At 47.3% G+C, this 23450-nt stretch overlaps 1 protein-coding gene across 1 annotated transcript; it reads left to right on the forward strand.

Moving 5' to 3' along the window:
- Positions 1-11424: 11424 nt before the first annotated feature.
- On the forward strand, positions 11425-21765 carry LOC110528716 (high-affinity choline transporter 1-like). The gene is made up of 9 exons (XM_090206726.1): positions 11425-11732; positions 12266-12516; positions 12998-13111; positions 14563-14718; positions 15115-15263; positions 15604-15747; positions 16731-16884; positions 19609-19826; positions 19970-21765. The coding sequence occupies exons 2-9, from the start codon at positions 12330-12332 to the stop codon at positions 20624-20626; spliced, it is 1779 nt and encodes a 592-aa protein (XP_090062852.1). The 5' UTR covers positions 11425-11732; positions 12266-12329; the 3' UTR covers positions 20627-21765.
- Positions 21766-23450: the final 1685 nt, after the last annotated feature.

Here is a 23450-nt window from a genome sequence, read left to right on the forward strand (position 1 = left end):
TATGGATCTGCTGCAGATCTGTCAGGTTGCTCAAAGATAAATTAGGCGTCTCAACACCAGGACAAGACTGGATTATTAAATTAAATCACAGCTCAGTCAAAACAGACGGGAGAAATGGCCACTATTTTTTTCTCTCTGAAACGAAGGCCTCTTTTCTTTATTTAAATTGTTGTTTTCATCTATTCAGAGAACAACCACGTCCGAATCTGTCAATTAGGGTTTGAACTCCGTTCAAGGAGTTACTGTCTGAACTGTCTGTTTGGAGATAAACAATGTGACACTTTCAGTTAGAATGTTAGGTAGTCTAGTGGTTAGAGTGTAGAGGAGGTAGGTAGTCTAGTGGTTAGAGTGTAGAGGAGGTAGGTAGCCTAGTGGTTAGAGTGTAGAGGAGGTAGGTAGTCTAGTGGTTAGAGTGTAGAGGAGGTAGATAGCCTAGTGGTTAGAGTGTAGAGGAGGCAGGTAGTCTAGTGGTTAGAGTGTAGAGGAGGCAGGTAGTCTAGTGGTTAGAGTGTAGAGGAGGCAGGTAGCCTAGTGGTTAGAGTGTAGAGGAGGTAGATAGTCTAGTGGTTAGAGTGTAGAGGAGGCAGGTAGTCTAGTGGTTAGAGTGTAGAGGAGGCAGGTAGCCTAGTGGTTAGAGTGTAGAGGAGGTAGGTAGTCTAGTGGTTAGAGTGTAGAGGAGGTAGATAGCCTAGTGGTTAGAGTGTAGAGGAGGCAGGTAGTCTAGTGGTTAGAGTGTAGAGGAGGCAGGTAGTCTAGTGGTTAGAGTGTAGAGGAGGCAGGTAGCCTAGTGGTTAGAGTGTAGAGGAGGTAGATAGTCTAGTGGTTAGAGTGTAGAGGCGGCAGGTAGCCTAGTGGTTAGAGTGTAGAGGAGGCAGGTAGTCTAGTGGTTAGAGTGTAGAGGAGGCAGGTAGCCTAGTGGTTAGAGTGTAGAGGAGGTAGGTAGTCTAGTGGTTAGAGTGTAGAGGAGGCAGGTAGCCTAGTGGTTAGAGTGTAGAGGAGGTAGGTAGCCTAGTGGTTAGAGTGTAGAGGCGGCAGGTAGCCTAGTGGTTAGAGTGTAGAGGAGGCAGGTAGTCTAGTGGTTAGAGTGTAGAGGAGGCAGGTAGTCTAGTGGTTAGAGTGTAGAGGAGGCAGGTAGTCTAGTGGTTAGAGTGTAGAGGAGGTAGGTAGTCTAGTGGTTAGAGTGTAGAGGAGGCAGGTAGCCTAGTGGTTAGAGTGTCGAGGTGGCAGGTAGACTAGTGGTTAGAGTGTAGAGGAGGCAGGTAGCCTAGTGGTTAGAGTGTAGAGGAGGCAGGTAGCCTAGTGGTTAGAGTGTCGAGGTGGCAGGTAGACTAGTGGTTAGAGTGTAGAGGAGGCAGGTAGCCTAGTGGTTAGAGTGTAGAGGAGGCAGGTAGCCTAGTGGTTAGAGTGTAGAGGCGGCAGGTAGCCTAGTGGTTAGAGTGTAGAGGAGGCAGGTAGTCTAGTGGTTAGAGTGTAGAGGAGGCAGGTAGCCTAGTGGTTAGAGTGTAGAGGAGGCAGGTAGCCTAGTGGTTAGAGTGTAGAGGTGGCAGGTAGTCTAGTGGTTAGAGTGTAGAGGAGGCAGGTAGTCTAGTGGTTAGAGTGTAGAGGAGGCAGGTAGCCTAGTGGTTAGAGTGTAGAGGAGGCAGGTAGTCTAGTGGTTAGAGTGTAGAGGAGGTAGGTAGTCTAGTTGTTAGAGTGTAGAGGAGGCAGGTAGTCTAGTGGTTAGAGTGTAGAGGAGGCAGGTAGTCTAGTGGTTAGAGTGTAGAGGAGGCTGGTAGTCTAGTGGTTAGAGTGTAGAGGAGGCAGGTAGCCTAGTGGTTAGAGTGTAGAGGAGGCAGGTATACTAGTGGTTAGAGTGTAGAGGAGGCTGGTAGTCTAGTGGTTAGAGTGTAGAGGAGGCAGGTAGTCTAGTGGTTAGAGTGTAGAGGAGGCAGGTAGTCTAGTGGTTAGAGTGTAGAGGAGGCTGGTAGTCTAGTGGTTAGAGTGTAGAGGAGGCAGGTAGCCTAGTGGTTAGAGTGTAGAGGAGGCAGGTATACTAGTGGTTAGAGTGTAGAGGAGGCAGGTAGCCTAGTGGTTAGAGTGTAGAGGAGGTAGGTAGTCTAGTGGTTAGAGTGTAGAGGAGGCAGGTAGCCTAGTGGTTAGAGTGTAGAGGAGGTAGCCTAGTGGTTAGAGTGTAGAGGAGGCTGGTAGTCTAGTGGTTAGAGTGTAGAGGCGGCAGGTAGTCTAGTGGTTAGAGTGTAGAGGTGGCAGGTAGACTAGTGGTTAGAGTGTAGAGGAGGCAGGTAGCCTAGTGGTTAGAGTGTAGAGGTGGCAGGTAGCCTAGTGGTTAGAGTGTAGAGGAGGCAGGTAGCCTAGTGGTTAGAGTGTAGAGGAGACAGGTAGCCTAGTGGTTAGAGTGTAGAGGAGGCAGGTAGCCTAGTGGTTAGAGTGTAGAGGAGGCAGGTAGTCTAGTGGTTAGAGTGTAGAGGAGGTAGATATCCTAGTGGTTAGAGTGTAGAGGAGGCAGGTAGTCTAGTGGTTAGAGTGTAGAGGAGGCAGGTAGTCTAGTGGTTAGAGTGTAGAGGAGGCAGGTAGCCTAGTGGTTAGAGTGTAGAGGAGGTAGATAGTCTAGTGGTTAGAGTGTAGAGGCGGCAGGTAGCCTAGTGGTTAGAGTGTAGAGGAGGCAGGTAGTCTAGTGGTTAGAGTGTAGAGGAGGCAGGTAGCCTAGTGGTTAGAGTGTAGAGGAGGCAGGTAGTCTAGTGGTTAGAGTGTAGAGGAGGCAGGTAGCCTAGTGGTTAGAGTGTAGAGGAGGCAGGTAGCCTAGTGGTTAGAGTGTAGAGGAGGCAGGTAGCCTAGTGGTTAGAGTGTAGAGGAGGTAGATAGTCTAGTGGTTAGAGTGTAGAGGAGGCAGGTAGTCTGGTGGTTAGAGTGTAGAGGAGGCAGGTAGCCTAGTGGTTAGAGTGTAGAGGAGGCAGGTAGCCTAGTGGTTAGAGTGTAGAGGAGGCAGGTAGCCTAGTGGTTAGAGTGTAGAGGAGGCAGGTAGCCTAGTGGTTAGAGTGTAGAGGAGGCAGGTAGCCTAGTGGTTAGAGTGTAGAAGAGGCAGGTAGCCTAGTGGTTAGAGTGTAGAGGCGGCAGGTAGCCTAGTGGTTAGAGTGTAGAGGAGGCAGGTAGCCTAGTGGTTAGAGTGTAGAGGAGGCAGGTAGTCTAGTGGTTAGAGTGTAGAGGAGGCTGGTAGTCTAGTGGTTAGAGTGTAGAGGAGGCAGGTAGCCTAGTGGTTAGAGTGTAGAGGAGGCAGGTATACTAGTGGTTAGAGTGTAGAGGAGGCTGGTAGTCTAGTGGTTAGAGTGTAGAGGAGGCAGGTAGTCTAGTGGTTAGAGTGTAGAGGAGGCAGGTAGTCTAGTGGTTAGAGTGTAGAGGAGGCTGGTAGTCTAGTGGTTAGAGTGTAGAGGAGGCAGGTAGCCTAGTGGTTAGAGTGTAGAGGAGGCAGGTATACTAGTGGTTAGAGTGTAGAGGAGGCAGGTAGCCTAGTGGTTAGAGTGTAGAGGAGGTAGGTAGTCTAGTGGTTAGAGTGTAGAGGAGGCAGGTAGCCTAGTGGTTAGAGTGTAGAGGAGGTAGCCTAGTGGTTAGAGTGTAGAGGAGGCTGGTAGTCTAGTGGTTAGAGTGTAGAGGCGGCAGGTAGTCTAGTGGTTAGAGTGTAGAGGTGGCAGGTAGACTAGTGGTTAGAGTGTAGAGGAGGCAGGTAGCCTAGTGGTTAGAGTGTAGAGGTGGCAGGTAGCCTAGTGGTTAGAGTGTAGAGGAGGCAGGTAGCCTAGTGGTTAGAGTGTAGAGGAGACAGGTAGCCTAGTGGTTAGAGTGTAGAGGAGGCAGGTAGCCTAGTGGTTAGAGTGTAGAGGAGGCAGGTAGTCTAGTGGTTAGAGTGTAGAGGAGGTAGATATCCTAGTGGTTAGAGTGTAGAGGAGGCAGGTAGTCTAGTGGTTAGAGTGTAGAGGAGGCAGGTAGTCTAGTGGTTAGAGTGTAGAGGAGGCAGGTAGCCTAGTGGTTAGAGTGTAGAGGAGGTAGATAGTCTAGTGGTTAGAGTGTAGAGGCGGCAGGTAGCCTAGTGGTTAGAGTGTAGAGGAGGCAGGTAGTCTAGTGGTTAGAGTGTAGAGGAGGCAGGTAGCCTAGTGGTTAGAGTGTAGAGGAGGCAGGTAGTCTAGTGGTTAGAGTGTAGAGGAGGCAGGTAGCCTAGTGGTTAGAGTGTAGAGGAGGCAGGTAGCCTAGTGGTTAGAGTGTAGAGGAGGCAGGTAGCCTAGTGGTTAGAGTGTAGAGGAGGTAGATAGTCTAGTGGTTAGAGTGTAGAGGAGGCAGGTAGTCTGGTGGTTAGAGTGTAGAGGAGGCAGGTAGCCTAGTGGTTAGAGTGTAGAGGAGGCAGGTAGCCTAGTGGTTAGAGTGTAGAGGAGGCAGGTAGCCTAGTGGTTAGAGTGTAGAGGAGGCAGGTAGCCTAGTGGTTAGAGTGTAGAGGAGGCAGGTAGCCTAGTGGTTAGAGTGTAGAAGAGGCAGGTAGCCTAGTGGTTAGAGTGTAGAGGCGGCAGGTAGCCTAGTGGTTAGAGTGTAGAGGAGGCAGGTAGCCTAGTGGTTAGAGTGTATAGGAGGCAGGTAGCCTAGTGGTTAGAGTGTAGAGGAGGCAGGTAGCCTAGTGGTTAGAGTGTAGAGGTGGCAGGTAGCCTAGTGGTTAGAGTGTAGAGGCGGCAGGTAGCCTAGTGGTTAGAGTGTAGAGGAGGCAGGTAGCCTAGTGGTTAGAGTGTAGAGGAGGCAGGTAGCCTAGTGGTTAGAGTGTAGGGGCGGCAGGTAGCCTAGTGGTTAGAGTGCAGAGGAGGCAGGTAGCCTAGTGGTTAGAGTTTAGAGGAGGCAGGTAGTCTAGTGGTTAGAGTGTAGAGGAGGCTGGTAGTCTAGTGGTTAGAGTGTAGAGGAGGCTGGTAGTCTAGTGGTTAGAGTGTAGAGGAGGCAGGTAGCCTAGTGGTTAGAGTGTAGAGGAGGCAGGTATACTAGTGGTTAGAGTGTAGAGGAGGCTGGTAGTCTAGTGGTTAGAGTGTAGAGGAGGCAGGTAGTCTAGTGGTTAGAGTGTAGAGGAGGCTGGTAGTCTAGTGGTTAGAGTGTAGAGGAGGCAGGTAGCCTAGTGGTTAGAGTGTAGAGGAGGCAGGTATACTAGTGGTTAGAGTGTAGAGGAGGCAGGTAGCCTAGTGGTTAGAGTGTAGAGGAGGTAGGTAGTCTAGTGGTTAGAGTGTAGATGAGGCAGGTAGCCTAGTGGTTAGAGTGTAGAGGAGGTAGCCTAGAGGTTAGAGTGTAGAGGAGGCTGGTAGTCTAGTGGTTAGAGTGTAGAGGAGGCAGGTAGCCTAGTGGTTAGAGTGTAGAGGAGGCAGGTATACTAGTGGTTAGAGTGTAGAGGAGGCAGGTAGCCTAGTGGTTAGAGTGTAGAGGAGGTAGGTAGTCTAGTGGTTAGAGTGTAGAGGAGGCAGGTAGCCTAGTGGTTAGAGTGTAGAGGAGGTAGCCTAGTGGTTAGAGTGTAGAGGAGGCTGGTAGTCTAGTGGTTAGAGTGTAGAGGCGGCAGGTAGTCTAGTGGTTAGAGTGTAGAGGTGGCAGGTAGACTAGTGGTTAGAGTGTAGAGGAGGCAGGTAGCCTAGTGGTTAGAGTGTAGAGGTGGCAGGTAGCCTAGTGGTTAGAGTGTAGAGGAGGCAGGTAGCCTAGTGGTTAGAGTGTAGAGGTGGCAGGTAGCCTAGTGGTTAGAGTGTAGAGGAGGCAGGTAGCCTAGTGGTTAGAGTGTAGAGGAGGCAGGTAGCCTAGTGGTTAGAGTGTAGAGGAGGCAGGTAGCCTAGTGGTTAGAGTGTAGAGGAGGCAGGTAGTCTAGTGGTTAGAGTGTAGAGGAGGTAGGTAGCCTAGTGGTTAGAGTGTAGAGGAGGCAGGTAGTCTAGTGGTTAGAGTGTAGAGGAGGCAGGTAGTCTAGTGGTTAGAGTGTAGAGGAGGCAGGTAGCCTAGTGGTTAGAGTGTAGAGGAGGTAGATAGTCTAGTGGTTAGAGTGTAGAGGCGGCAGGTAGCCTAGTGGTTAGAGTGTAGAGGAGGCAGGTAGTCTAGTGGTTAGAGTGTAGAGGAGGCAGGTAGCCTAGTGGTTAGAGTGTAGAGGAGGCAGGTAGTCTAGTGGTTAGAGTGTAGAGGAGGCAGGTAGCCTAGTGGTTAGAGTGTAGAGGAGGCAGGTAGCCTAGTGGTTAGAGTGTAGAGGAGGCAGGTAGCCTAGTGGTTAGAGTGTAGAGGAGGTAGATAGTCTAGTGGTTAGAGTGTAGAGGAGGCAGGTAGTCTGGTGGTTAGAGTGTAGAGGAGGCAGGTAGCCTAGTGGTTAGAGTGTAGAGGAGGCAGGTAGCCTAGTGGTTAGAGTGTAGAGGAGGCAGGTAGCCTAGTGGTTAGAGTGTAGAGGAGGCAGGTAGCCTAGTGGTTAGAGTGTAGAGGAGGCAGGTAGCCTAGTGGTTAGAGTGTAGAAGAGGCAGGTAGCCTAGTGGTTAGAGTGTAGAGGCGGCAGGTAGCCTAGTGGTTAGAGTGTAGAGGAGGCAGGTAGCCTAGTGGTTAGAGTGTATAGGAGGCAGGTAGCCTAGTGGTTAGAGTGTAGAGTTGGCAGGTAGCCTAGTGGTTAGAGTGTAGAGGAGGCAGGTAGCCTAGTGGTTAGAGTGTAGAGGAGGCAGGTAGCCTAGTGGTTAGAGTGTAGAGGTGGCAGGTAGCCTAGTGGATAGAGTGTAGAGGCGGCAGGTAGCCTAGTGGTTAGAGTGTAGAGGAGGCAGGTAGTCTAGTGGTTAGAGTGTAGAGGAGGCACGTAGCCTAGTGGTTAGAGTGTAGAGGAGGCAGGTAGCCTAGTGGTTAGAGTGTAGAGGTGGCAGGTAGCCTAGTGGTTAGAGTGTAGAGGCGGCAGGTAGCCTAGTGGTTAGAGTGTAGAGGAGGCAGGTAGCCTAGTGGTTAGAGTGTAGAGGAGGCAGGTAGGCTAGTGGTTAGAGTGTAGGGGCGGCAGGTAGCCTAGTGGTTAGAGTGCAGAGGAGGCAGGTAGCCTAGTGGTTAGAGTGTAGAGGAGGCAGGTAGTCTAGTGGTTAGAGTGTAGAGGAGGCTGGTAGTCTAGTGGTTAGAGTGTAGAGGAGGCTGGTAGTCTAGTGGTTAGAGTGTAGAGGAGGCAGGTAGCCGGTAGCCTAGTGGTTAGAGTGTAGAGGAGGCAGGTATACTAGTGGTTAGAGTGTAGAGGAGGCTGGTAGTCTAGTGGTTAGAGTGTAGAGGAGGCAGGTAGTCTAGTGGTTAGAGTGTAGAGGAGGCTGGTAGTCTAGTGGTTAGAGTGTAGAGGAGGCAGGTAGTCTAGTGGTTAGAGTGTAGAGGAGGCAGGTATACTAGTGGTTAGAGTGTAGAGGAGGCAGGTAGCCTAGTGGTTAGAGTGTAGAGGAGGTAGGTAGTCTAGTGGTTAGAGTGTAGAGGAGGCAGGTAGCCTAGTGGTTAGAGTGTAGAGGAGGTAGCCTAGTGGTTAGAGTGTAGAGGAGGCTGGTAGTCTAGTGGTTAGAGTGTAGAGGCGGCAGGTAGTCTAGTGGTTAGAGTGTAGAGGTGGCAGGTAGACTAGTGGTTAGAGTGTAGAGGAGGCAGGTAGCCTAGTGGTTAGAGTGTAGAGGTGGCAGGTAGCCTAGTGGTTAGAGTGTAGAGGAGGCAGGTAGCCTAGTGGTTAGAGTGTAGAGGAGGCAGGTAGCCTAGTGGTTAGAGTGTAGAGGAGGCAGGTAGCCTAGTGGTTAGAGTGTAGAGGAGGCAGGTAGTCTAGTGGTTAGAGTGTAGAGGAGGTAGGTAGCCTAGTGGTTAGAGTGTAGAGGAGGCAGGTAGTCTAGTGGTTAGAGTGTAGAGGAGGCAGGTAGTCTAGTGGTTAGAGTGTAGAGGAGGCAGGTAGCCTAGTGGTTAGAGTGTAGAGGAGGTAGATAGTCTAGTGGTTAGAGTGTAGAGGCGGCAGGTAGCCTAGTGGTTAGAGTGTAGAGGAGGCAGGTAGTCTAGTGGTTAGAGTGTAGAGGAGGCAGGTAGCCTAGTGGTTAGAGTGTAGAGGAGTCAGGTAGTCTAGTGGTTAGAGTGTAGAGGAGGCAGGTAGCCTAGTGGTTAGAGTGTAGAGGAGGCAGGTAGCCTAGTGGTTAGAGTGTAGAGGAGGCAGGTAGCCTAGTGGTTAGAGTGTAGAGGAGGTAGATAGTCTAGTGGTTAGAGTGTAGAGGAGGCAGGTAGTCTGGTGGTTAGAGTGTAGAGGAGGCAGGTAGCCTAGTGGTTAGAGTGTAGAGGAGGCAGGTAGCCTAGTGGTTAGAGTGTAGAGGAGGCAGGTAGCCTAGTGGTTAGAGTGTAGAGGAGGCAGGTAGCCTAGTGGTTAGAGTGTAGAGGAGGCAGGTAGCCTAGTGGTTAGAGTGTAGAAGAGGCAGGTAGCCTAGTGGTTAGAGTGTAGAGGCGGCAGGTAGCCTAGTGGTTAGAGTGTAGAGGAGGCAGGTAGCCTAGTGGTTAGAGTGTATAGGAGGCAGGTAGCCTAGTGGTTAGAGTGTAGAGTTGGCAGGTAGCCTAGTGGTTAGAGTGTAGAGGAGGCAGGTAGCCTAGTGGTTAGAGTGTAGAGGAGGCAGGTAGCCTAGTGGTTAGAGTGTAGAGGTGGCAGGTAGCCTAGTGGATAGAGTGTAGAGGCGGCAGGTAGCCTAGTGGTTAGAGTGTAGAGGAGGCAGGTAGTCTAGTGGTTAGAGTGTAGAGGAGGCAGGTAGCCTAGTGGTTAGAGTGTAGAGGAGGCAGGTAGCCTAGTGGTTAGAGTGTAGAGGTGGCAGGTAGCCTAGTGGTTAGAGTGTAGAGGCGGCAGGTAGCCTAGTGGTTAGAGTGTAGAGGAGGCAGGTAGCCTAGTGGTTAGAGTGTAGAGGAGGCAGGTAGCCTAGTGGTTTGAGTGTAGAGGTGGCATGTAGCCTAGTGGTTAGAGTGTAGGGGCGGCAGGTAGCCTAGTGGTTAGAGTGCAGAGGAGGCAGGTAGCCTAGTGGTTAGAGTGTAGAGGTGGCAGGTAGCCTAGTGGTTAGAGTGTAGAGGAGGCAGGTAGCCTAGTGGTTAGAGTGTAGAGGAGGCAGGTAGTCTAGTGGTTAGAGTGTAGAGGAGGCAGGTAGCCTAGTGGTTAGAGTGTAGAGGAGGCAGGTAGTCTAGTGGTTAGAGTGTAGAGGAGGCAGGTAGTCTAGTGGTTAGAGTGTAGAGGAGGCAGGTAGCCTAGTGGTTAGAGTGTAGAGGAGGTAGGTAGTCTAGTGGTTAGGTTGTAGAGGAGGCAGGTAGCCTAGTGGTTAGAGTGTAGAGGAGGCAGGTAGCCTAGTGGTTAGAGTGTAGAGGAGGCAGGTAGCCTAGTGGTTAGAGTGTAGAGGAGGCAGGTAGCCTAGTGGTTAGAGTGTAGAAGAGGCAGGTAGCCTAGTGGTTAGAGTGTAGAGGCGGCAGGTAGCCTAGTGGTTAGAGTGTAGAGGAGGCAGGTAGCCTAGTGGTTAGAGTGTATAGGAGGCAGGTAGCCTAGTGGTTAGAGTGTAGAGTTGGCAGGTAGCCTAGTGGTTAGAGTGTAGAGGAGGCAGGTAGCCTAGTGGTTAGAGTGTAGAGGAGGCAGGTAGCCTAGTGGTTAGAGTGTAGAGGTGGCAGGTAGCCTAGTGGATAGAGTGTAGAGGCGGCAGGTAGCCTAGTGGTTAGAGTGTAGAGGAGGCAGGTAGTCTAGTGGTTAGAGTGTAGAGGAGACAGGTAGCCTAGTGGTTAGAGTGTAGAGGAGGCAGGTAGCCTAGTGGTTAGAGTGTAGAGGTGGCAGGTAGCCTAGTGGTTAGAGTGTAGAGGCGGCAGGTAGCCTAGTGGTTAGAGTGTAGAGGAGGCAGGTAGCCTAGTGGTTAGAGTGTAGAGGAGGCAGGTAGCCTAGTGGTTTGAGTGTAGAGGAGGCAGGTAGTCTAGTGGTTAGAGTGTAGAGGAGGCAGGTAGCCTAGTGGTTAGAGTGTAGAGGAGGCAGGTAGCCTAGTGGTTAGAGTGTAGAGGAGGCAGGTAGCCTAGTGGTTCGAGTGAACCACCTGTTCCTAGGCCAGTTAACCGCCTGTTCCTAGACCAGTTAATCCACTGTTCCTAGACCAGTTTAACCACCTGTTCCTAGACCAGTTAACCACCTGTTCCTAGGCCAGTTAACCGCCTGTTCCTAGACCAGTTAATCCACTGTTCCTAGACCAGTTAACCCACTGTTCCTAGACCAGTTAACCCACTGTTCCTAGGCCAGTTAACCACCTGTTCCTAGACCAGTTAACCCACTGTTCCTAGACCAGTTAACCACCTGTTCCTAGACCAGTTAGCCACTGGTTCCTAGACCAGTTAACCCACGGTTCCTAGACCAGTTAACCCACGGTTCCTAGACCAGTTAACCACCTGTTCCTAGACCAGTTAACCCACTGTTCCTAGACCAGTTAACCACCTGTTCCTGGACCAGCTAACCCACTGTTCCTAGACCAGTTAACCCACTAGACCAGTTAACCCACTGTTCCTAGACCAGTTAACCACCTGTTCCTAGACCAGTTAACCCACTAGACCAGTTAACCCACTTTTCCTAGACCAGTTAACCACCTGTTCCTAGACCAGTTAACCACCTGTTCCTAGACCAGTTAACCCACTGTTCCTAGACCAGTTAACCCACTGTTCCTAGACCAGTTTAACCACCTGTTCCTAGACCAGTTAACCACCTGTTCCTAGACCAGTTAACCCACTAGACCAGTTAAACCACTGTTCCTAGACCAGTTTAACCACCTGTTCCTAGACCAGTTAACCACCTGTTCCTAGACCAGTTAACCACCTGTTCCTAGACCAGTTAACCCACTGTTCCTAGACCAGTTAACCACCTGTTCCTAGACCAGTTAACCACCTGTTCCTAGACCAGTTAACCCACTAGACCAGTTAAACCACTGTTCCTAGACCAGTTAACCACCTGTTCCTAGGCCGTAATTGTAAATTATAATTTTTTCCTTACCTGACTTGTCAAGTTAAATGAAAAAAATCACAACAGCGATAATTGTTCAGCACCATGGACAGCGACCATTCACCCAGTAGATATGGGAGTTCATCAAAATTGGATGTGTTTTCTAATTCTTTGTGGATCTGTGTAATCTGAGGGAAATATGTCTCTCTAACATGGTCATACATTGGGCAGGAGGTTAGGAAGTGCAGCTCAGTTTCCACCTCATTTTTTGGGAAGTGAGCACATAGCCTGTCTTCCTTGAGAGCCATGTCTGCCTACGGCGGCTTTTCTCAATAGCAAGGCTATGCTCACCGAGTCTGTATATAGTCAAAGCTTTCCTTAATGTTTGGGTCAGTCACAGTGGACTCTCTCGCTCTTTTTTTTATCTCTCTCTCTTCTCTCTCTCTCTCTCTCTCTCTCGCTCTTTTTTATATCTCTCTCTCTTCCTCTCTCTCATACACTTGCGTACACCACGAGCAGCGGCAGGAAAAACCCAGTGACGTTTCTCGTGCTCATTATTCTCATCAAAAAAGATGTTCCCTTTTCTCTCTCTGACGCGCGTGAACACCGGACGTCTGACGCCACCTGGGTCTCTTATTAAAAGTCACCCGGAGGGACGATCTCAGCACGTAGCTCTTAGTCGATCATTACTTCGTTTTCAAGCAGGGTACCGGAGGATAACGCACTGGCCAGTGTCTGTCTGTACACCAGCTCGTTGAGAAGCGGCGTTCACCTCAAGTGTCGGGTAAAAAAGACATTTCAGGTAACTTGTCTATTTTCTCATGTTGTTGTTGTTGTTGTTGCTGAAGACATGTTAGACCACGTAAAGGAATCTCTACATCATTGTAAAGTAAATCAGTCTATATCGTTATACATGTGTTTTACCATTGCTCCAGATACAGTCTGTATCATCATTGTCCGATTTGAGGAGGGTTGTGTTTAAAAAGGACACATTTGATATTTTAAATACAAAAGATGTTTGTAGTGATGTAGCAACTCTCCCATCAGAAGAAGAAGCCCGTTAACGCCTCAACAGCTCCACGGACTGTCTGACGGTTGTGCGTAATGGGCTTTTTTACGCACATACATAGAGACTGTGGAAACTAGTCGGGGATTTAAAAAGTGAAGACTGTTGTCTTATTTCTGATGTTATAAAATAGTAATAAAATAAATCTAACGAAAATATAATTACAAGTATAATGTTTGGTCTTTATTTTGTCTTTTAGTCTATTTCATTCATCCCTTCACTGCCACTCAATTCAATGCCCACTTTCTCTCCTCACCCCATCCACGCAGGTCTCAATGCCACCCGGTTTCTAGCGAAGACACGCGGCTCAACTCGAGCTAAAAACAAGACAAGATGACCGGTATCCACGTGGAGGGACTGGCGGCGATCGCCCTCTTCTACGTTCTGATCCTTGCGGTGGGGATCTGGGCAGCGTGGAAGAACAAACACGCCGGGGAGGCGGAGGGCACAGACCGCAGTGAAACCATCATGGTTGGTGGAAGGGACATTGGTTTATTTGTTGGTGGTTTTACCATGACCGGTGAGTTTCATTGTGTGAATGATTGAGATAGGCCAGTCGATGTTCTATTTGTAAGTTGATTTCTAAATAAAGGTGATTCTGAAAGTTTACTAACAGAATGTTGTAGGACTATACCCTTTTTTAAAAAATGTTTTACTTGATTAATATAAAAACCGGTTGTAAAAAATGTATAGGCTACTTCAATTTGATAACTCATGCTCGATGGTTAGGGGAAAGGCGTTTAACTAAAGACACTAACTAACATTTTGAATTGGAGCATTGAACAGCTTTACTTTACATATTTTATTTATCATAGTTTACAGATTTTTAAAAAATACATTATTCCGTGAAGAAACTAATGATCAGACCATTTTCAAGCATAATTCTTATGCGCGGAATGTTGTCACCTTGTCGTTTGGATTGACACGCATCGGGTAAATCATGATTTGACTCTGTGAATTACTGTAGGCTGAACATTTATGTTTAGTTGTTGTCATTGCAGCGACCTGGGTTGGTGGCGGATACATCAACGGAACGGCGGAGTACGTATATCTTCCTGGTTACGGCTTGGCTTGGGCACAAGCGCCTTTTGGATATGCGCTAAGTCTAGTCGTAGGTGAGTCATCTCGTTAATAATAAACAGTGCGTTCGGGAACTATTCAGACCCCTTGAATTCTGTTACCTTACAGCCTTATTCTAAAATGGATTAAATTGTCAGGGCTCTGGCTGGGCAACTCAAGGACATTCAGAGACTTGTCCCGAAGCCGCTCCTGCGTAGTCTTGGCTGTTTGCTTTGGGTTGTTGTCCTGTTGGAAGGTGAACCTTCGCCCCAGTCTGAGGTCCTGAGCGCTCTGGAGCAGGTTTTCATCAAGGATCTCTGTACTTTGCTCAGTTCAGCTTTGCCTCGATCCTGACTAGTCTCCCAGTCCCTGCCGTTGAAAAACATCCACACAGCATGATGCTGCCACCACCATGCTTCACCGTAGGGATGGTGCCAGGTTTCCTCCAGACGTGACGCTTGGCATTCAGGCCAAAGAGTTCAATCTTGGTTTCATCAGACCAGAGAATCTTGTTTCTCATGGTCTGAGAGTCCTTTAGGTGCCTTTTGACAAACTCCAAGCGGGCTGTCATGTGCCTTTTACTAAGGAGTGGCTTCTATCTGGCCACTCCACCATAAAGGCCTGATTGGTGGAGTGCTGCAGAGATGGTTGTCCTTCTGGAAGGTTTTCCCATCTCCACAGAGGAACTCTGGAACTCTGTCAGAGAGACCATCAGGTTCTTGGTCACCTCCCTGACCAAGGCCCTTCTCCCCCGATTGCTCAGTTTGGCCGGGTGGCCAGCTCTAGGAAGAGTCTTGGTGGATCCAAACTTCTTCCATTTAAGAATGATGTTCTTGGGGACCTTCGATGCTACAGACATTTTTTGGTACCCTTCCCTAGATCTGTACTTCGACTCAATCCTGTCTCGGCGCTCAAACGACAATTTCTTCAACTTCATGGCTTGTTTTTTGCTCTGACATGCACTGTCAACTGTAGGACCTTATATAGACAGCTGTGTGCCTTTCCAAATCATGTCCAATCAATAGAATTTACAACAGGTGGACTCCAATCAAGTTGTTGAAACATCTCAAGGACGATCAATGGAAACAGGATGGACCTGAGCTCAATATAGTCTCATAGCAAAGGGTCTGAATACTTATGTCAATAAGGTATTTCTGTTTTTTATTTTTAATACATTTGCAAACATTTCTGAAAAACGGTTTTCGCTTTGTCATTATGGGGTATTGTGATGTCATTATGGGGTATTGTGATGTCATTATAGGGGTATTGTGCATAGAGTGATGAGGGTAATTAAAAAAAAAACAATTTTAGAACAAGGTAACAAAATGTGGAAAAAGTCAAGGGGTCTGAATACTTTTCAAATGCACCGTACAATAGACTACAGTTTGGAATATAAAACTTAATAACGTAGACTTGTGAAATAATCCATCATATATTTGACATTCCTCTGAAAATCCCCAATATCCTGTGCGTTTATTAAACCTGCCAACATGCTTGCCGTGTGCAGGGGGTCTGTTCTTCGCCAAGCCCATGCGCTCCAGAGGTTATGTCACCATGCTGGACCCTTTCCAGCAGAAGTATGGGAAGAGGATGGGTGGTCTGCTCTTCATACCTGCTCTAATGGGAGAGATCTTCTGGTCGGCGGCCATTTTATCTGCTCTGGGTAAGTTATTATCAATGATATTACAGCACAGTGGTGATCTCTGTCTGTGTTGTTACTATCTCTGACCAGGTCTGTCTGATCCTCTAGGAGCCACGCTGAGTGTGATCATAGACATAAACATCAAGATGTCTGTGGTGATCTCTGTCTGTGTTGTTACTATCTCTGACCAGGTCTGTCTGATCCTCTAGGAGCCACACTGAGTGTGATCATAGACATAAACATCAAGATGTCTGTGGTGATCTCTGTCTGTGTTGTTACTATCTCTGACCAGGTCTGTCTGTTCCTCTAGGAGCCACGCTGAGTGTGATCATAGACATAAACATCAAGATGTCTGTGGTGATCTCTGTCTGTGTTGTTACTATCTCTGACCAGGTCCCTGTCTGTCTGATCCTCTAGGAGCCACGCTGAGTGTGATCATAGACATAAACATCAAGATGTCTGTGGTGATCTCTGCCTGTATTGCGATCTTCTACACGCTAGTCGGAGGTCTGTATTCTGTAGCCTACACCGACGTGGTGCAACTCTTCTGTATCTTCCTGGGACTGGTGAGACACTCGGCCCGGACCACTTATTTCAGCTGGACTTCATTTGGCTAGGGAGTTTGTACTTTTGGGACCATTCTGTTGGGTTCCATTGTAGCTGAAACATTTGAAAGGATTTGAGAAGGAATAGGCACAACTCTTACTGTTAAAAACATGGTTCTATATATCTACAACTATTAAAAACATGATTCTATATATCTACAACTATTAAAAACATGATTCTATATTTCTACAACTATTAAAAACATGATTCTATATTTCTACAACTATTTAAAACGTGACATTCCGGCTGTAGCAGTGTGTGTTTGACCCAGGGTTGATGTTGTCTCTGCCTCTGTGTCAGTGGGTTTCAGTACCGTTCGCTCTGAGCAACCCAGCGGTGTCTGACATCAAGATCAGTGCAGTGAAGGAGATCTACCAAGCTCCCTGGAAGGGAAACATCAAGAGAGAAGACGCCTGGGTCTGGATAGACAACTTCTGTCTGCTGGTACGTACAGTACTGGATAGGACTGGGTCTGGATAGGACTGGGTCTGGATAGGACTGGGTCTGGTTCTGGATAGGACTGGGTCTGGTTAGGACTGGGTCTAGATAGGACTGGATATAGATAGGACTGGATCTGGATAGGACTGGATCTGGTTCTGGATAGGACTGGTTCTGGATAGGACTGGTTCTGGATAGGACTGGTTCTGTCTGCTGGTACGTACAGTACTGGATAGGACTGGTTCTGGATAGGACTGGGTCTGGATAGGACTGGTTCTGGATAGGACTGGGTCTGGATAGACAACTTCTGTCTGCTGGTACGTACAGTACTGGATAGGACTGGTTCTGGATAGGACTGGGTCTGGATAGGACTGGTTCTGGATAGGACTGGGTCTGGTTATGGATAGAACTGGGTCAGGATAGGACTGGGTCTGGATAAGACTGGTTCTGTCTGCTGGTACGTGCAGTACTGGATATGACTGGTTCTGGAAAGGACTGGGTCTGGATAGGACTGGTTCTGGATAGGACTGGGTCTGGCTAGGACTGGGTCTGGATAGGACTGGGTCTGGATAGAACTGGGTCAGGATAGGACTGGGTCTGGATAAGACTGGTTCTGTCTGCTGGTACGTGCAGTACTGGATAGGACTGGTTCTGGATAGGACAGGGTCTGGATAGGACTGGTTCTGGATAGTCAACTTCTGTCTGCTGGTACGTACAGTACTGGATAGGACTGGTTCTGGATAGGACAGGGTCTGGATAGGACTGGGTCTGGTTCTGGATAGGACTGGGTCTGGATAGGACTGGTTCTGGATAAGACTGGTTCTGATACTCCAGCAGACAGAATATTTACTGTTTAAGGAGTAGTGATTATGTTCTGATTGCAATGATACTTACTGTTGAATTCACTATCTCCTCTTTCCATTCTAGATTAATTCACTATCTCCTCTCTGTGTTCTAGATTAATTCACTATCTCCTCTCTGTGTTCTAGATGTTGGGGGGGATTCCCTGGCAGGTATATTTTCAACGGGTTCTCTCTGCCTCTTCAGCTACGTACGCCCAGGTGCTCTCGTTCATCGCCGCTGCAGGGTGCCTGGTCATGGCCGTGCCCTCAGTAATGATCGGGGCTATAGGGGCCTCCACAGGTGAGACACGCAGACACACACACACACACACACACACCTGGGGTACAGTTCCTCTATGTATGAGCGGTTCTAACTAGGACATGTCATTCTGTCGTGTTGGTTGATCTACAGTTGTTAGTTGTTTTCCTAACATTCCCAAACGTCTGATTGAGAGTTCCTCATCTGGTAGCCTAATGATGACACATATTCCAGAGGTATGTCCCCCTGCTGGGCGTTGGGGGGGGAGGGGGTCCGGGGGACACCTCAGGGTGTAACCATGTTCCCCTCACATCTCTGGAAAGCTCCTAAAAAACATCAGCAGCTGGTCCCTTCATCCATTATGGAGGATCGTTCTCAACTTCTCTCTCTCTCTCTCTCTCTCTCTGTCTCTTTCTCTCTCCCCCTCCCGCTCTCTCTGTCTCTCTCTCTCTCTGTCTCTTTCTCTCTCAGTCTCTCTCCGTCTCTCTCTGTCTCTCTCCCCCTCCCTTCTTCTCTGTCTCTCTCTCTCTCTCTCGCTCTCTCTCCCCCTCCCTCTCTCTCTCTCTCTCTGCATCTCTCCGTTTACTACTGTGAACTTTGTAAATATTACATCTGAGGAGAAGCAGAAGGGACTGAATTAGTTTTGATCTCCAGGTTTTAACTCCAGCATCAAAGTCCTGCTGAATCACTGTCTGTACACTCAGTCGGGAATGGGAGGTGAAATGCTACGTTAAGGGGTGATATATAGTTACAGTAAGACTACGGCCAGTGACGGGAGGTGAAATGCTACGTTAAGGGGTGATATATAGTTACAGTAAGACTACATCCAGTGACGGGAGGTGAAATGCTACGTTAAGGGATGATATATAGTTACAGTACTACGTGAGGTGAAATGCTACGTTAAGGGGTGATATATCGTTACAGTAAGACTACGTCCAGTGACGGGAGGTGAAATGCTACATTAAGGGATGATATATAGTTACAGTAGGACTACGTCCAGTGATGGGAGGTGAAATGCTACGTTAAGGGTTGATATATAGTTACAGTAGGACTACGTGAGGTAAAATGCTACGTTAAGGGGTGATATATAGTTACAGTAGGACTACGTCCAGTGATGGGAGGTGAAATTATACGTTAAGGGCTGATATATAGTTACAGTAGGACTACGTGAGGTGAAATGCTACGTTAAGGGGTGATATATAGTTGCAGTAGGACTACGTGAGGTGAAATGCTACGTTATGGGGTGATATATAGTTACAGTACTACGTGAGGTGAAATGCTACGTTAAGGGTTGATATATAGTTACAGTAGGACTACGTCCAGCGACGGGAGGTGAAATGCTACGTTAAGGGATGATATATAGTTACAGTAGGACTACGTGAGGTAAAATGCTACGTTAAGGGGTGATATATAGTTACAGTAGGACTACGTCCAGTGATGGGAGGTGAAATGATACATAAAGGGGTGATATGTAGTTACAGTAGGACTACGTGAGGTGAAATGCTACGTTAAGGGGCGATATATAGTTACAGTAGGACTACGGGAGGTGAAATGCTACGTTAAGGGGTGATATATAGTTACAGTACTACGTGAGGTGAAATGCTACGTTAAGGGTTGATATATAGTTACAGTAGGACTACGTCCAGCGACGGGAGGTGAAATGCTACGTTAAGGGATGATATATAGTTACAGTAGGACTACGTGAGGTAAAATGCTACGTTAAGGGGTGATATATAGTTACAGTAGGACTACGTCCAGTGATGGGAGGTGAAATGATACATAAAGGGGTGATATGTAGTTACAGTAGGACTACGTGAGGTGAAATGCTACGTTAAGGGGCGATATATAGTTACAGTAGGACTACGGGAGGTGAAATGCTACGTTAAGGGGTGATATATAGTTACAGTAGGACTACGTCCAGTGACGGGAGGTGAAATGCTACGTTAAGGAATGATATATAGTTACAGTACTACGTGAGGTGAAATGCTACGTTAAGGGTTGATATATAGTTACAGTAGGACTACGTCCAGTGACGGGAGGTGAAATGCTACGTTAAGGGATGATATATAGTTACAGTAGGACTACGTGAGGTAAAATGCTACGTTAAGGGGTGATATATGGTTACAGTAGGACTACGTCCAGTGATGGGAGGTGAAATGCTACGTTAAGGGATGATATATAGTTACAGTAGGACTACGTGAGGTAAAATGCTACGTTAAGGGGTGATATATGGTTACAGTAGGACTACGTCCAGTGATGGGAGGTGAAATGCTACGTTAGTTGTAGTTCTTTAGTAGGTTCCTTTGACTGCTCTTCTTCCACAGTTGTAGTTCTTTAGTAGGTTCCTTTGACCTCTGTTCTTCCACAGTTGTAGTTCTTTAGTGGGTTCCTTTGACCGCTCTTCTTCCACAGTTGTAGTTCTTTAGTGGGTTCCTTTGACCGCTCTTCTTCCACAGTTGTAGTTCTTTAGTGGGTTCCTTTGACCGCTCTTCTTCCACAGTTGTAGTTCTTTTTTGGGTTCCTTTGACCACTCTTCTTCCACAGTTGTAGTTCTTTAGTGGGTTCCTTTGACCGCTCTTCTTCCACAGTTGTAGTTCTTCAGTAGGTTCCTTAGTTTGACCACTGTCTACGTTCTAAGTTCTTGGTTCTGGGTTCTTGACTGTTGTGTGTACTGTTCCTCATGTTCCTCAGACTAGAACCAGAGAAAGGGAGGCCTTTAGATTCAGCTGTGGTTCCAGGTTCTAAATGATATGTTGTGTTCCTCAGACTGGAACCAGACGGCGTATGGACCTGTACCTCCCAAGGAGAGGGACCAGGCAGACATGATATTACCCATAGTCCTCCAGTACCTCTGTCCTCCCTTCGTCTCCTTCTTCGGCCTGGGGGCGGTCTCTGCTGCCGTGATGTCATCTGCCGACTCCTCCATCCTATCAGCTAGCTCCATGTTCGCTCGGAACATCTACCAGCTGGCTTTCCGCCAATCGGTGAGTTGGGAAGGGGGCGGGACTAAAAAAAACACCACTTACTACATCCTGTTCACAAAACATCTGAACATCATAGGAGCAGTTGAGCCACTGTTCTCGGTGTTGTTGTGTGTGTGTAACGTTGTACCCCCCCTTCCCCCCAGGCATCGGACACCGAGATCGTGTGGGTGATGCGTGTCACCATCTTTGTGTTCGGCGGCCTGGCCACGGCGATGGCGTTGCTAACGGGGACGGTGTACGGGCTGTGGTACCTGAGCTCCGACCTGGTCTACGTTATCATCTTCCCTCAGCTCATCTCCGTTCTCTTCGTCAAGGGAACCAACACGTACGGCTCCGTTGCTGCTTACGTCTTTGGTCTGATCCTGAGGATCGGAGGAGGGGAACCCTACCTTTCACTACCCCCCTTCATCTACTACCCCGGCTGGCAGATAGAGGACCGGATCCATCATCTGACTGGAGAGGTGGAACACATCGTGGTGCAGAAGTTCCCGTTTAAGACCGTCTCCATGTTGGCCTCCTTCCTGGGCAACGTGGCTTTCTCCTACCTGGCCAAGTATCTGTTTGAGAGCGGCAAGTTGTTGCCCAAGTATGACTTCCTGGACGCGGTGTTGGCCCAGCACAGCATAGAGAACATGGACAAGACCACGTTGGTCAACCGTAACACCATCGTGCTGTCTGAGATGGCGCCTGTCAAACCACGGCTCAGCGTTCAACTGGCGGCTACGTTCACCCGCAGAGACACTCTGGCTGAGGAGGACTCGAGTCCCGAAGACAGCCCCAACCACGAGACCCTGGACTAAACCCCGGACCTTGAACCCCAGAACGTAAAGAGACTAAAGAGAGGACTGAAATGACGGCGACTGAAATACACATTTTGACTAGTTTGCTATTTAACTACTTTAATTTGATCCCCATCACGGCCAGGTGAGTTATGGAGATGGAACAGAATAGATGGCATAGAGATAATGCCATCTATAGGGGTGGCAGGGTAGCCTAGTGCTTAGAGCGTTAGACTAGTAAACGAAAGGTTGCAAGATCGGATCCCCCGAGCTGATAAGGTAAAAAAATCTGTCGTTCTGCCCCCTGAACCAGGCAGCTAAACCCACTGTTCCCCGGTAGGCCGTCATTGTAAATAAGAATTTGTTCTTAATAAGCTGACTTGCCTCGTTAAATAAAGGTTAAAATAAGAGGACATTATGAAGATGGGACAGAATAGATGGCACGGAGATAAGAGGACATTATGAAGATGGGACAGAATAGATGGCACGGAGATAAGAGGACATTATGAAGATGGGACAGAATAGATGGCATTATGAAGATGGGACAGAATAGATGGCACGGAGAAAAGAGGACATTATGAAGATGTAACAGAATAGATGGCACGGAGATAAGAGGACATTATGAAGATGTAACAGAATAGATGGCACGGAGATAAGAGGACATTATGAAGATGGGACAGAATAGATGGCATTATGAAGATGGGACAGAATAGATGGCACGGAGATAAGAGGACATTATGAAGATGGGACAGAATAGATGGCACGGAGATAAGAGGACATTATGAAGATGGGACAGAATAGATGGCACGGAGATAAGAGGACATTATGAAGATGGGACAGAATAGATGGCACGGAGATAAGAGGACATTATGAAGATGGGACAGAATAGATGGCACGGAGATAAGAGGACATTATGAAGATGGGACAGAATAGATGGCACGGAGATAAGAGGACATTATTGGCGCAGTGTCCTTGACATAAGAGACCAGACTAATGTTGCTGCTGAATGTGTGTCACCAGTGGAGAACGGACCTCCATGTTGGTACGTAATCAGACCTGAACTCTCTCTCCCTGGTCTCAGTCTGTGATGAAATGACCGTGGGTGATAAAGCAGTAATCCTATTGGACATGAACAATGACTTAAAAAAAAAAAAAAAAATCAAGTTTTTGATCCAATAGAAATGGTTTTGAGCCAAAAATGTACAGACAGCTTACAGATGTAATGACGGGAAAGCGGAATAGTTATGAGTATAAAGATTCAAATAGTTTGTCACTGTTATTTTAGTTACAAACAGCAACACTTAAATCTTTAATTTGACTGATGAATTAAGTTGTGGTCTGAATGGGAAGTGTAATGTTCTGAGACGTATCGTAGAAAGATAAACATCTCTAATCAAATAAGCAGACGGACAATAAATTGATCAATCATCAAATCTGATTTGTGGATATTTTGTGACATGGCATATTCCTGTGTTCAATCCACTGTACTGTTGTATACTGGTTCAGGATGATGGACAAAGGGAAATCAGGATGATGGACAAAGGGAAATTAGGATGATGGACAAAGGGAAATCAGGATGATGGACAAAGGGAAATCAGGATGATGGACAAAGGGAAATCAGGATGATGGACAAAGGGAAATCCGGATGATGGACAAAGGGAAATCAGGATGATGGACAAAGGGAAATTAGGATGATGGACAAAGGGAAATCAGGATGATGGACAAAGGGAAATCAGGATGATGGACAAAGGGAAATCAGGATGATGGACAAAGGGAAATCCGGATGATGGACAAAGGGAAATCAGGATGATGGACAAAGGGAAATCAGGATGATGGACAAAGGGAAATCAGGATGATGGACAAAGGGAAATCAGGATGATGGACAAAGGGAAATCCGGATGATGGACAAAGGGAAATCAGGATGATGGACAAAGGGAAATCAGGATGATGGACAAAGGGAAATCAGGATGATGGACAAAGGGAAATCCGGATGATGGACAAAGGGAAATCAGGATGATGGACAAAGGGAAATCAGGATGATGGACAAAGGGAAATCAGGATGATGGACAAAGGGAAATCAGGATGATGGACAAAGGGAAATCAGGATGATGGACAAAGGGAAATCAGGATGATGGACAAAGGGAAATCAGGATGATGGACAAAGGGAAATCAGGAAAATACTTTGACAACCCTGTTTGTAAGCTTTTAAATGATATCAAACTCACACAATGAATATTTTCCAGTGCTGAAGATATACATGTCTCATGGTCGGGTGGGGAACAACAAAACGGTTGAACTTTTTCAGCACCTCCATCTCCTGCTATTCCTGCTATAAGGCCCTACTGGGTTATTACTAAAGGCCCTACTGGGTTATTACTAAAGGCCCTACTGGGTTATTACTAAAGGCCCTACTGGGTTATTACTAAAGGCCTTACTGGGTTATTACTAAAGGCCCTACTGGGTTATTACTAAAGGCCCTACTGGGTTATTACTAAAGGCCCTACTGGGTTATTCTGTGGGTTCCACATACATAAATGTATGTACGTATTGTTGTCAACAGCATTGTACAGTGTTTTGTGTGGCGTGTATATCTGTATATAATATAATAATAATAATGTGTGTTTCTGTATATAATATATAATAATAATATGTGTTTGTATATAATATATAATAATAATATGTGTTTGTATATAATATATAATAATAATATGTGTTTGTATATAATATATAATAATAATATGTGTTTGTATATAATATATAATAATAATATGTGTTTGTATATAATATATAATAATAATATGTGTTTGTATATAATATATAATAATAATATGTGTTTGTATATAAT

The sequence above is a fragment of the Oncorhynchus mykiss genome, chromosome 18 (assembly GCF_057628025.1).
Source record: "Oncorhynchus mykiss isolate SJ-2025 chromosome 18, ASM5762802v1, whole genome shotgun sequence".
Classification (NCBI taxonomy): Eukaryota; Metazoa; Chordata; class Actinopteri; order Salmoniformes; family Salmonidae; genus Oncorhynchus; species Oncorhynchus mykiss.

Excerpts from the sequence above, each read along its gene's own strand:
- LOC110528716 (XM_090206726.1), top strand. The coding sequence starts at position 12,330 with ATGACCGGTATCCACGTGGAGGGACTGGCGGCGATCGCCCTCTTCTAC. Across the intron at positions 15,748-16,730 it reads TAGACAACTTCTGTCTGCTG|ATGTTGGGGGGGATTCCCTG; the intron begins GTACGTACAGTA and ends TCTGTGTTCTAG. Across the intron at positions 16,885-19,608 it reads GGCTATAGGGGCCTCCACAG|ACTGGAACCAGACGGCGTAT; the intron begins GTGAGACACGCA and ends TGTGTTCCTCAG.